At 40.9% G+C, this 12,884-nt stretch overlaps 1 protein-coding gene across 6 annotated transcripts in view; it reads left to right on the top strand.

Moving 5' to 3' along the window:
- Positions 1-1,688: 1,688 nt before the first annotated feature.
- The window catches only part of LOC122541445 (zinc-binding protein A33-like), an 83,835-nt gene continuing 72,639 nt past the window's right edge, over positions 1,689-12,884 (top strand). For 2 of the 6 annotated variants that reach the window (XR_006309601.1, XR_006309602.1), the window contains exons 1-6: positions 1,689-2,588; positions 2,683-2,778; positions 2,869-3,102; positions 5,052-5,074; positions 5,170-5,285; positions 11,778-11,889. Coding sequence is in view for 2 of the 6 variants with exons in the window: in XM_043678223.1 (XP_043534158.1) it covers positions 2,178-2,588; positions 2,683-2,778; positions 2,869-3,102; positions 5,052-5,074; positions 5,170-5,285; positions 11,778-12,310 (1,413 nt within the window). In the remaining 4 variants the exon portion in view is untranslated. The other 4 variants (XR_006309604.1, XR_006309603.1, XM_043678224.1 and 1 more) reach the window with 4 other exon arrangements.

Genomic DNA, 12,884 nt, shown 5'->3' with positions numbered 1-12,884 from the left:
GTGCAGCAGTGCTCCCAAAATGTAATAGAACTATGATATTTTAATAATATTTTTCAGAAAACATGTACAAATGACAACAAACCTAATTCTGCTGTTGCTCATTATTTGATGGCAGAGTAGTTTTGAGTGGCTGAATTGCTTATGTCTACTTCTAGTTTTTATGCTTAGTTATGCTTCCCTTGTTGTATATAAAAAAACTATAAAATGTATTCTGAAAAGTGAAAACATTCTTCATTCCTCAGTATTTAAGCTTCTTGCATCATTAGTAAAATTGTGATCAGGAGGTGCCAGTATTGGACTGGGGTGAACAAAGTTAGAAGTCACACGACACTGGGTTAGAATCCAACAGGCTTATTTGAAATCACAAGCTTTCTGAGCGCTGCTCCTTTGACAGGTGACTTCACCTGTCGAAGCAGTAGTGCAATGAAGGCTTGTGATTTCAATAAACCTATTTGTCTGTAACCTGGTGACATTAGTAAAGTGAAACACAAAAAGACAGAGCACTTCAGGGATAAGGGGAGTCTGGAAATTTTGTTCTTGCCGAGCATGATTTTCATTTATATGTTTGCTGTGTATAAAACACACAATTGGTAAGGACATTATCAAACAAACTCGGACACCGAACTATATAAGGATCAGATGTTAATCAGCACAATCAATATGTCTTATTTAGGAAGTATCTTAACTGATAAATACAACACAGAGAGGAGGAGTGCTTCAGGCAGTGAATTTGTGTGTTTTAGAGTTTAAGTAAGTGGAGACACTGCTCAGAATGGAAAAAGCATCAAACATTGGGGAGAAAAGGGTCAAAATGGATGACACATTGTCTGCTTGGACTGAAGAAGATGACAGAGGGAGGGAAGAGTGACAACATGGAATCATTTATAAATGTTTACAACTGATGGCAGCTTTGTCACTTACAGCACCACCGGGAATGGACACTTTACAGCTGTCATGATTTGACACTGAGTTCGATCATTTAAGAGAATGAACAATCTACCCTAGTTTGATTATAAGTGCTCCTCCTATGTCCCTTTACATCGATTTACTCTCAGCAAAGCCAAGCTATTTTCAACTATTGAGTCTTATCATTAACATCAAATTGCATTTCGAACACTCCTTCATTACCAGTAGCATTTTCTTTGTTTTTCGCTATGAGCACCCTCACATCTGTACCACTCACATATCCTCCTTCTTGTCAACAGCATACAGACCATCATTTTTCATCCCACTTTCAGGTTCCAAAGAGGAGTCAATGGACTCAGAACTTATACTGTTTCTCTCTCCACAGATATTACCAGACCTATTGAATTTCTCCAGAAATTTATCTGATTTCTCTCATTTGTGGTGACTATAATTAATAAGTATGCTTCTGTAACCTCCCTGTGGTATTGCACAAAAATTGCTGAAGGGATTAAAAAAGAGAATGTTAGATTTTATACCAGGCTTGTACCATACACACACATTTACATTTATGGCAGGTTCACAGAATTGAGAAACTTAGAAAGTTATCTGTTTTACCGGATTACTCGACAAACTACCTTAACAGTAAGAAGTTCCATTCACCGAATGATCAGACTGTGTGACATGCAAAGTTTCCCACATGCCAACTCACTCTGAACTCTTATACGGGGAAAAGTACACAGAAATGGGCAGCCAATGGGTAAAAGAAATGTATGCGCCAATACAGGCTGTGTGAATGGTTGCATTAGACGTCCGCAAAGACACAAGTGTCCACCCGAGTGACCATGAAGAGGGATATCATCGCCCTATATATAAAGGGCCAGGACTGGAGGCGATGTGCAATGCACTTAAATGCAAGCGTCCTGCCAAATTAACCACAAGTTCGCGACCCATTCCCGAAGAGGAGCTCCCAGCTGCTTGGAGTCAGATGACTGAAGGACAGCCGCCTCCTGCACTTCTGTCCCATGCCAAGTGCCAACCTACCCCGGATCTTCCCTTTTACCCGCGAATGTTTATTATTCCCCTGCCTCCAGTCGTGTTTATTGTTTGTACGTAGTGTGTTTCTTCCAGATCGACAGGACTTGGAGCAGCAAGGGAAGAAACGCACTGTAGTGAATATAGTCTGAGAATTTGTAATCGAATGTATTCAGCAGCTCGGGAACATTGAAAATGAAACTGAAATTGTTTTGACTCAGGAAGTGCTGCCACTGATCATGGCTTCCAGACAGCAGGGAGAGAATTGGACCGAGGAGACCGTTTGTCCCATTTGTCTAGATTTCTTCACCGATCCGGTTATACTGGATTGTGGACACAACTTTTGCCGCTTCTGTATCACCCAGAGTTGGGAAAGGCAGAAAATAAACTCCTGCCCGCAATGTAGAGAGGAGTTTCCGGACAGAAACCTCAGGGGAAATCGGGCCTTAGCAAATCTGGCCAAGAAAGCTCGGAAATTAAATCTGAATCCACAAGAGAAGGAAAGTAACCATCACTGTGAGGAACATCAGGAAGAACTGAAGCTGTTTTGTGAAACTGACAAGAAATTGATCTGTTACACTTGTGTAGTTTCTCGGGAACACAAATCTCACAACTTCATATCAATTAAAGAAGCTGTTGAGATCTACAAGGTAAAAAAGGAACCGATTTCGTAACCTAATTATTTTATCACACCTTCGGGGTCTAAAGCCGTGATCACTGTGGTATTTTCTGTCTTAAATTCAGGGTGAAGTGAAATCATCTTTGAAATCTATCACAGAAAAGAAATGGGAGGTTTCAGAAATGGAGAGACGGCAGAAAGAGAGAATTTCCCAAGTTCGGGTAAGGGCTCTAAGCGTTAATTTTCCAGAAATCGGTTTTGTTTTGTTCCCTTCATAGCGGGACATCATCATCTTTCAATGTTGTTTGTAGGAACAGGCGAGCAGTCTGAAGACTCACATCACATCCGAGTTTGCTGAATTGTACCAAATTCTCAGTGAGAAAAAGCAACGTTTGCTCAGAGATCTCAAGGAAGAGGAGAAGAGGATTCTAAAACTAATGGAGAAAAACCTTCGAAAAATTCAAGAGAATTTAAATTCTATTGAGGAAAAACGCTCAACATTGGAGACACAGTTGCGAGAAAAAGACGGGGTGATGTTTCTGAAGGTGGCGGATTACACTTTAATTAGGTTCAGTGAAAATGAACGGTCATGGTATGGTGGGCGAGAATTTAGAAATAAATATATCCTTGACCAATAATTTCAATCTGATTTAAACCCATGGGTGATGATATCTCTTCTGGATGAATCTGCTATTTTCACCACCCACAATTAGCCTGCATTGCTAATCAATGTGTTGATGGCTGGATAATAACCTCCGATCCACATTCCCATTTGCCTCTGATAACCTTTCACGCTCTTCGCAAGAATCGACCATCTGCAGTTGCCTTAATAATATTCAGTTTACCTGCTGTTGCCTTATTGAGGGTGAATTGCCCTCATGTTGAGACTTAGCTTGTAATTATTTCAATGCACCATGTTTAATACTTTCCTGCAGTTCACATTAGTCCATGAGATGTTCTGGGTGCGGGAATATGAATGATGGAGTGGGTGTGAAAGTCGTGTATATGAGCCAGACTGTTGATTATCTGACAGAAATAAGATTGATCAACTCTTTCTGTTTTTTGATTTTGGTGTAATTTCTGCTGTTTATATTTTAAATTCTCCATAGTTTTCCACAGAGATAGGGCATTCTGCCCAATAGATTTATGTCGGTGTTTTCATTGCACAGGAGCTCCCCCACCTACCTCAACTCACTTTTGAAATATTTTTGAAATTTTTTACTTCTTCATGCACTTACCTAGTTTTCTTTTAATGTCTCGTTGTGGTTAATTTTAATGATTGACTACAGGAGTCTCAAAAGAGGGATTATTCAAGTGGACCCAAGGAAAACTAGACCTCCACTAGATTGGACCAGAACTCTGCTAAATACAGGAAATGCAATTCTTTTACTCACAATTGGTCATGTGCGCACGCTCCATTATTCAAATCACGACTTTGTCAGCCCATTGTCTTAGCTGGGTTTGTCAGGTCCTGTTTTGCCATATTCCTGACCTGTTTAACTTTTGTTTACCTACACCTTCCGCTTGTGTCTTCTAATTAGTTCATATTTTCTACTTCCCAAGGCCTTCCTGGAAATTCTGCTGATTTTGACCTTTAGGCTGTAAAAAGCCCATGCAGAGAATTGTACTCTCTTGGTGTTAATGTTAACATAGAAATTCCTATTTAACTCTTAATGTCCTCAAATAATGCTGATCTTACCCAGTGCACAACCTGTGCAATGTCACCTGTATGCCTCTGTCCAAGTGATTTTTTAAAAATCACTCTATGATTTGTTAGTCCTTGTTTATCTGCCTGTACTGCTGGTTAACAATATTTGGGTAGATATGACCATAAATCAATCAATTCATTCTTATTGTTTCAACCGCCCCACATGTAACAAGTTTGGCATTCTAATCATTGTCCCAATAATCAAGCTGTTTCTAAGTTATCTACTCTCTTGTATCTGTTAAAAATCTCACAACACCAGGTTATAGTCCAACAGGTTTATTTGGAAGCACTAGCTTTTGAAGCGCTGCTCCTTTATCAGGTGGTTGTGGAGAATAACACCATAAGAGATATTGCCTTATTCTCCACAACCACCTAATGAAGGAGCAGCACTTTGAAAGCTAGTGCTTCCAAATAAACCTGTTGGACTATAACCTGGTACTGTGTGATTTTTAACTTTGTCCTCCCAGTCCAACACCGGCATTTCCAAATCATCTCTCATATCTGAATTCACATAGAGATGTGAATGCCCGCACAAACAACAATTCTATCCTATTGAATTACTTCATAATTTTAATGATTTCCACACATTACCTCTCAAATTTCATTTCTATCAGGAAAAGTATCCTAACCTTTCCCCTTATATAAATCCCTACACTTCTGGTATCATTATTGTAAATCTTCTTTATATCTTGCTTCTTTCAAGATATAAATTATGCATGTGAAATTTCTGCTGTTGAGATCTGCTTGTTCATTCCCAATCAATTCAGATGTGTGTTTTCTTTTCAGGACGATAATTGTGCGAAAAGCAGGTAAGATATGTTTATTAATGAAACGATAGGTTGAAAAGTATAATTGTTCAGAAAAAGAAATGACAATCAACATATAAACTTTTTAATATTTGCAGGATTTACAAGGAAAATGACACACTGGAGTTAGTAGATGGTGCCTTGAATGATGGACATTTCCGTGGCCCTTCATCGTACACAATTTGGAGAGAATTCCTGGAAGCCATCAAGCCTGGTAAAACTCAGATTGGTTAATTGGTCCTGATTTAGATGTTATAATTGATTCATTACATATAAACATATCAAAGTGTAAATTTTAGAACCAAATAATTGCAAAATAATATTGTTTGAGAAACAAATACTTTGATTGGAATCAATGTGTTAGTCATACAACAAATATGTCATCGAAAAAGTTAAAAATCACATAACACCAGGTTATAGTCCATCAGGTTTATTTGGAGGCACTAGCTTTTGGAGCGCTGCTCCTTTATCAGGTCTCTCAGGGTCTCTCTTGTGGTGCACTATTAGTGCCCCTATCACTGGACTGCGAGGCCTGATTTCAAGTCTCACCCCCTTCAGAGGTGTGCAGTAACATTTCTGAACAGGGCGGTTACAAAAATAGGTCCAAGGTCTCTCAGATGAGGCATTCACTTCAGAACCCATCGCCTGACATATTTCAGCAAACAGACACTCTGTTAATCCCAGCAGAATATTTTCTCCTTGTAATGTTCATTCTCCACTTGGTAAATCATGCTTATCATGCTCATGGTAGCAAGTATAAGTCTTTAAAAGAAATTCTTCATGTGATGTGGTGCTGCTCAATGGGTGAATATTTATTGTCCATCCCTAATTACCTTTGAGAAGGCATGATGAGGTGCTTTTTTGAACTGCAGGAGTTTCATTTGTTTTAATGGGCTTTGTGTTGCTAATAAATTCAATATTTCTTGCATATTTGACATTGACCTTGAACTAACTGGTTTGCTAGGCTATTTCAGATGTCATTCAAGTGTCAACCACATTGCAGTTGCTCTGCATTCACTTGCAAGTCAGGGTAAAGATGACACATGTCATTGCCTAAATGATATGTTGCTCATGTCTGATTTTAGCTTTCAATTCCATTTTTTTTAAAAAATCACCAAATGAACTTAATTTCCACCTTGTTGGGGTTTGAACTCATGCCCCCAAACCTAAGCACAGATTGAGTGAGTGGGCAAAAATGGAGTAGCAGGCAGAGATTAATGTATGAGGTAGGAAGACTTTAGTAGAAAGAATCAAAAAGCAAACTATTATTTAAATAACAGAAGATTCAAAATACAGCAGAGAGGTCTGGGAATTCTTGTATATGAAACATAAAAAGCTGGCAAGCAGGTGCAGCAAAAATGAAGAAGGCAAAAGAAATGTTTGACTTTATTGCTCAGGGTTTGGAGTTTAAAAATAGGAAATCGTTTTGCAACTGTCCAGGGTGTTGGTGAAACTGACAGTTTTAGTCCTTTTATTTAAAAATTGACATCCTGACTTTGGAGGCAGTTCACAAGAAATTCACTAGGCTGTTGTTTTGGAATGAAGGGGTTAATTTATCAAGAATCTCTAAACAGGTTATTCATTTGAGTTTTGAAAAATGAGGAGTGGTCATACTGAAACATACAAGACTGAGGGGAGGGTTGACAGGGTGAATGTTAAAAAGATGTTTCCACTAATAGGGAACCTTAAACTAAGGGATGCAGTTACAGAATAACAGGACACTCATTTAAAACTGAGATAGTGAGGGAATATACTCTCACAGAGAATAGTAAATGCCCAGAATTCTCTAATCTAGAGAATTGTAGTGGCTAGATCACTACAAGTATTGAAGAGGAGGTAGACATATGGGAGTTGACGAGAAAGTGAGGTCTGCAGATGCTGGAGATCAGAGATGGAAATGTGTTCCTCATTTCCCCTCCCCCCAGCCTGTCTCAGTCAAATCCATCAAATTCAGCACCGCCTTCCTAACCTGCAATCTTCTTCCCGACCTCTCCGCCCCCACCCCAGTCTGACCTATCACCCTCACCTTGACCTCTTTCCACCTATCACATTTCCGACGCCCCTCCCCCAAGTCCCTCCTCCCTATCTTTTATCTTAGCCTGCTGGACCAACTTTCCTCATTCCTGAAGAAGGGCTAATGCCCAAAACGTCGATTCTCCTATTCCCTAGATGCTGCCTGACCTGCTGCGCTTTTCCAGCAACACATTTCCATCTCAGATGGGAGTTGACATCTGTCTATGAGGAGCTGGCACAGAAGTGGAGTTAGAGGTATAGAATCGCAGAGTAATAAAACACGGAAACATCTTCAAACCAACTTGTCCATGCTACCATGTTTCCTGAATTGAACTAGTCCCATTTGCCTACATTTGGCCCATGTCCTTCTCAGATCTGGGACAAATCAGCCATAATCTTGTTGAACAGTGAAGCAGATATGAGGGGCTGAATGGCTTCCTGCTTTTTGTGTTCTTTGGTTCATCAGGATCTCTGGATCCCTGGATCACTAGTCCAGTAAAATTACCATGACCCAAGTCCTTCCTGTTGCTGCCTGGGAGCGTGGGAGGGAGGAAGAGTGGTGAGGGTCATGAAATCAACTGATGTTTGCTGTATTTGAGGAGAGCAACATGATTGCACACCACGTTGAAGGCTTATACTTACAGCTGTCCAAAGATTTGATTGACCTTAATCAAAAATTTGTTCATCCTCTCAGTTGCCAGGTTGATAGGAAGTTTGACAACTCTAACTACCTCATATAAAACTGTTTATTTCCATGGTCTAGATGAGAGGTATCTGGGAGTTAAGACCTTAATCAATATTTTCCAGTCAGTATTGGTGAGATATTTAGCTTGCTAGTATAAGCAATGATGACAACCTTAGTATCCCAAAGTATTAACATGATTGTAAAGAACCAATGTGCATCTGAGTCCCCTTCCTCCTTTTAGCAAAAGAGAGTCTTTTTGTTTAGTACTATATACAACCTTGGAAGGGTGTTTTACCAGGTTGCTACTTTTCCAGATCAGCTGATTTTTCTGGTGTCCTCTGTCCACTGAGAACTTGTCCGTTTGGAACTGAAGTGCGCAGCGTTAGGGTCTTTACACAAGGTTGTGCTGAGAAAACAGGGCAAGTCTGAGGAATGCCAATGTGTCAAATGTGGGGGTCCTCACATGGGGCAGAACTGAAGTTTCACTTTGGGTCCTCCTACGTTTATATTTAATTCAAATGGAGCAGCCTCCTTCTGCAGAAACATATCTCTGCAGAGTAATGTTCCTGGTGATCAGTGAGGCTGTCCTCTGCTCTGGGCTGAGCAGAAGGAGATCAACATTTGTCCCACCCACTCACTCAGAAACTGAGTGTGATCTGAGGGCAGTGAGGAGGGTCTTGGGTACAAATGTTGCTTCTCTCTGTCCTATGATGTTAATCTGTTGGTTTTTATGTATATATTTTGTTGAAAAGTATGGATTTCATACTGATTTTCGAATGTCTGATGGTGATGGTTGTTTGCTGTGATAAGGGTAGGGTGAGATGTCTGTATCAAGTCTCACCATCAAGTAATAGTGCTGTAGAACAGAGACACCTAGGGGTTCAGGTACATAAATCTTTGAAATTTGCACCACATGTCGGCATGGTGGTTAAGGAGGTGTTTAGCACACTTATCTTCATTACTCAGACCTTTAAGTATAGAAGTTGGGATGTCATGTTGAGGTTGTACAGAATGTTGGTGAGGCCTCTTCTGGTGCACTGTGTACAGTTCTGCTTTGGAAGGAGAAGAGGGTTCTGAAGAGATTTACCAGGGTGTTACCGGGACTGGAGGGTTTGAGTGAAAGCGACAGGCTGGATTGCATGGGACTTTTGTCATTGGAGTGCAGAGATTGAGGGGTGAGCTTATAGATTAGATTCCCTACAGTATGGAAATAGGCCTTTCAGCCCAACAAGTCCACACTGACCCTCTAAAGAGTAACCCATCTAGACCCATTTTCCCTCTGATTAATGCACCTAACACTATGGGCAATTTAACATAGCCAATTCACCTGACCTGCACATCTTTGGACTGTGGGAGGAAACCTACGCAGACACAGGGAGAATGTGCAAACTCCACACAGACAGTCGCCCGAGGGTGGAATTGAACCCAGGTCCCTGGCACTGTGAGGCAACAGTGCTAACCACTGAGCCTACGGTGGTTATAAACCATAGAGGTTTATAAAACCATGAGGGGCATAGATAAGATAAATAGCAAGATTCTTTTCCCTGTGGTGGGGGTGTTCAGAACTAGAGGGCATATTATAAGGTGAGGGGAGAAAGATTTACAAGGAACATGAGGAGCAACCTTTTTACGCACAAGGTGGTGCCTGTGTGGAAAGAACTGCCAGAGAAAGTGATGGATGCAGATACAGTTGCAACATTTTTTTAAAAATTGGACAGGTACATGAATAGGAAAGGTTTGGAGGGATATGGGAGCAAGTGAGGACTGCAGATGCTGGAGATCAGAGCTGAAAATATGTTGCTGGAAAAGTGCAGCAGGTCAGGCAGCATCCAAGGAGCAGGAGAATCGACGTTTCGGGCATGAGCCCTTCTTCAGGAACCCATTCCTGAATGGGTTCCTGAAGAAGGGCTCATGCCCGAAACGTCGATTCTCCTGCTCCTTGGATGCTGCCTGACCTGCTGCGCTTTTGGAGGGATATGGACCAATTACGGGCAAGTAGGTCTAGTTTAGTTTGGAACATGGTCAGTGTGGTCCAGTTGAACCGAAGGGTCTGTATGACTCTGACTCTATCTTGAAAGGAGGATTGTGGAATGATCTTGAATCTGAGTCCCTCCCCATATATACAGATGTCCCACCAATATACAAATATCTTTCTATTCAGGTACACATACACTTCTAACACACAGCCCCTACCCACAGACATATGCACATACCATTATCCATATGCAGACTGTTATTTATATGCACACCTATTGATCTACACAGTTATGTATTCCCTTACTTATGTGTACACATATCACTATCCATATACACACACTTTGATCAATAGGCATACCTGGACCCATGTACACACACTCCCAGAAAGCTGTCACAATTAGCTGGGGCATTTGCAATAGGAATCAAGTGCAACTAGTCCTGGGGCTATTACAAATCTGAAGAAATTTAACCAAATTATCTAAATTCGCCAATTTACCGGTAAACTAATGTGAAAACAAAATGCTTATTATGTTCCTGTATTTAACAAGAAAGTAACAGTTTATTGCAAATAAATGGTCTTTAACCAATGATAAAAAGGAAATATGAATTCCTAACGTTTAGCTGTAAATCCTAAACTCTACGCATGCTTAAACTCCCCCCTTCACAAACAGACAGATGCACAAGAATGGATATTAAGGGTGGTGAAAGGAAAAACAAAATCAAGGAAACACAGTTCAATTGCACCAATCTGGACCAAAGAAATTGATGAGTTACTTTCTTTCCATTATTCTGATTCCTTTCAGTCATTTGCTGTTGATACAAGATTGTTTGCACAATGATAGAATTAGAATCCCCACAGTGTGGAAACAGGCCCTTCAGCTCAACAAGTCCACACTAACCCTCTGAAGATTAACCCACCCAGAAACATTCCCCTATTACTCTACCCCAGTTAATACATCTAACCAACACATCGCTGGACACTATGGGCAATTTAGCATGGCCAATGCACATTTTTGGATTGTGGGAGGAAACCTGAGCACCCAGAGGAAACCCACACAGACAGAGGGAGAATGTGCAACCTCCACACAGACAGTTGCCTGAGGCGGGAATTGAACCCAGGTCCCTGGCGATATAAGGCAGCAGTGCTAACCACCATGCCAGTGTTCATGATAGTCAGACTTTTACTCAGAATTAATCTTTTCAATATCTTTGAAGCTATTTTAATTTCTCCTTCAATAAGGAATTTTTCAGAGAAAGTTAAATGGAAGCTAGCTGTCACAGGGAAAAGTCAGTAATGCTTGGAAATGAATATAGTTTTTTATTGGAGCATTGTTTTGAGGTACACAAAACAATTCGGACCGGTATGTGTCATAGACTCAAACAGCACAGAAACTGACCCTTCAGTCCAACAGTCCACGCCAAACATCATCACAAACTAAACCAGTTCCATCTGCCTGCTCTTGTGCAAGGAGGGGGTGGGTGGGAAATACCTTTACGTTAAAGGACAGAAAGTTTAGAAAGGATTTAAGGAAGAATTTTTTCACCCAGAGAATAATCAATAACTGGAACTCCCTGCCTGAAAGGATGTTGAGGTGGGTACCACAACAATATGTATGTGCCGTAAAACTCTACGACTCTCAGCCTCTTTGCCCTGATTCCCCCAATGAATCCTCCCCCTTCTCCAATTCCTAATCAGTTTCTCCAAAGAAGGAAAACTGAAAGAATTGCGGATGCTGTAAATCTGAAATAAAAACAGACATTGCTGGAAATGCTGCCTCCCTCAGACATGCACTCAGTGAGTCCCTTTCTCACTGCCATAACGCTGTGATCTCCTCAGCCTTACAGCAGGTCTGGCAGTATCTGCAAAGAGAGAACAGAATTAATATTTTAGGTCCAATGAGTGGTACTGAGAAAGGATCACTGGACCCAAAACGTTAATCCAGATTTCTCTTCACAGATGCTGTCAGACGTGCTAAGTGTCTCCTCAGAAGAACCTCTAGTGACTCTGTCTAATTTTGTTTGTTTTTCCAGTCTCTGTGACCCTTGATGAAGAAACAGCACATCCAGAGCTTGAGTTGTCTAATGATCTGAAAAGTGTGAGATGGACCGGCACTGCAAGGAGCCTCGCTGATAACATAAAAAGGTTTACAATCCGGGAATCTGTGCTGGGATCAATAGGGTTCACATCAGGGAGACATTTCTGGGAAGTGGACGTGTCAGGGAATCGGCACTGGAGACTGGGAGTAGCTGCACAATCTGTGGACAGAAAGAGAAGTGTTGGACTGAAACCAGAGAATGGATTCTGGACCATCCAGCGGAGTGAAGATCAGTTTCATATAAGACCTTCCCTTGGATCCCCTCTCCCAGTTGGTTACATTCCAAGAAATGTGGGGGTTTATCTTAATTATGAGGCTGGAACAGTTTCATTTTATTGTGTGGATACCAAGTTCCAACTCCACACTTTCAGTGGGAATAAATTCACAGAGAAGCTTTATCCCTTCTTTTGGACCTGGGATAAAAACAAATGGTTGAGGATTTGCTGCAATTACAATCCAAATCTATAAAATAGGCTTAAACTCAGGATGATTGCATCATCCTAGATGTTAGGTTGTTCTCATTTGTTTAGGGTCAGGGTAGAGGTCAGAGGTCTGAAATTGTTGCTAACAAGACGTTGTAAACTAAATGAGTGCAAGGTAATTTCCATATTACACATTGTGAAATCTCAATTGTTGGTAAGATTAAGATGCATATTTACATCATAAGGACAATATAAGCAGTAAATTTACATATCTGTGTCTCATCTTTCTTCATTTAAGGTCAAAGATGCTTCCCAAATCATAGTGGAAGAAGAGGTACTTGCAACAATCAGTGAGTTAAAAATTGATAAGGAGAGGCTTTAGATAATTGTGTTTTCAGTTGATAAGTCAGCAAGATTTAGTTCCACTGTGGACAATGACTTCCTGCTGGTCCCTCTTCCCCTTGAGTCTAGATTAGAGTGGTGCTGGCAAAGCACAGCAGGTCAGACAGCATCCGAGAAGCAGGAAAATCGACATTTCGGGCAAAAGCCCTTCATCAGGAATAGAGGCAGGGTGTCTGCAGGGTGAAGAGATAAATGAGAGGGGGGTGGGGGTAGGGAGA

Source organism: Chiloscyllium plagiosum, chromosome 37 (assembly GCF_004010195.1).
Source record: "Chiloscyllium plagiosum isolate BGI_BamShark_2017 chromosome 37, ASM401019v2, whole genome shotgun sequence".
NCBI classification, from domain to species: Eukaryota; Metazoa; Chordata; class Chondrichthyes; order Orectolobiformes; family Hemiscylliidae; genus Chiloscyllium; species Chiloscyllium plagiosum.
The sequence above is the reverse complement of the archived record's forward strand: the minus strand, read 5'-3'. Positions and strand labels throughout refer to the sequence as shown.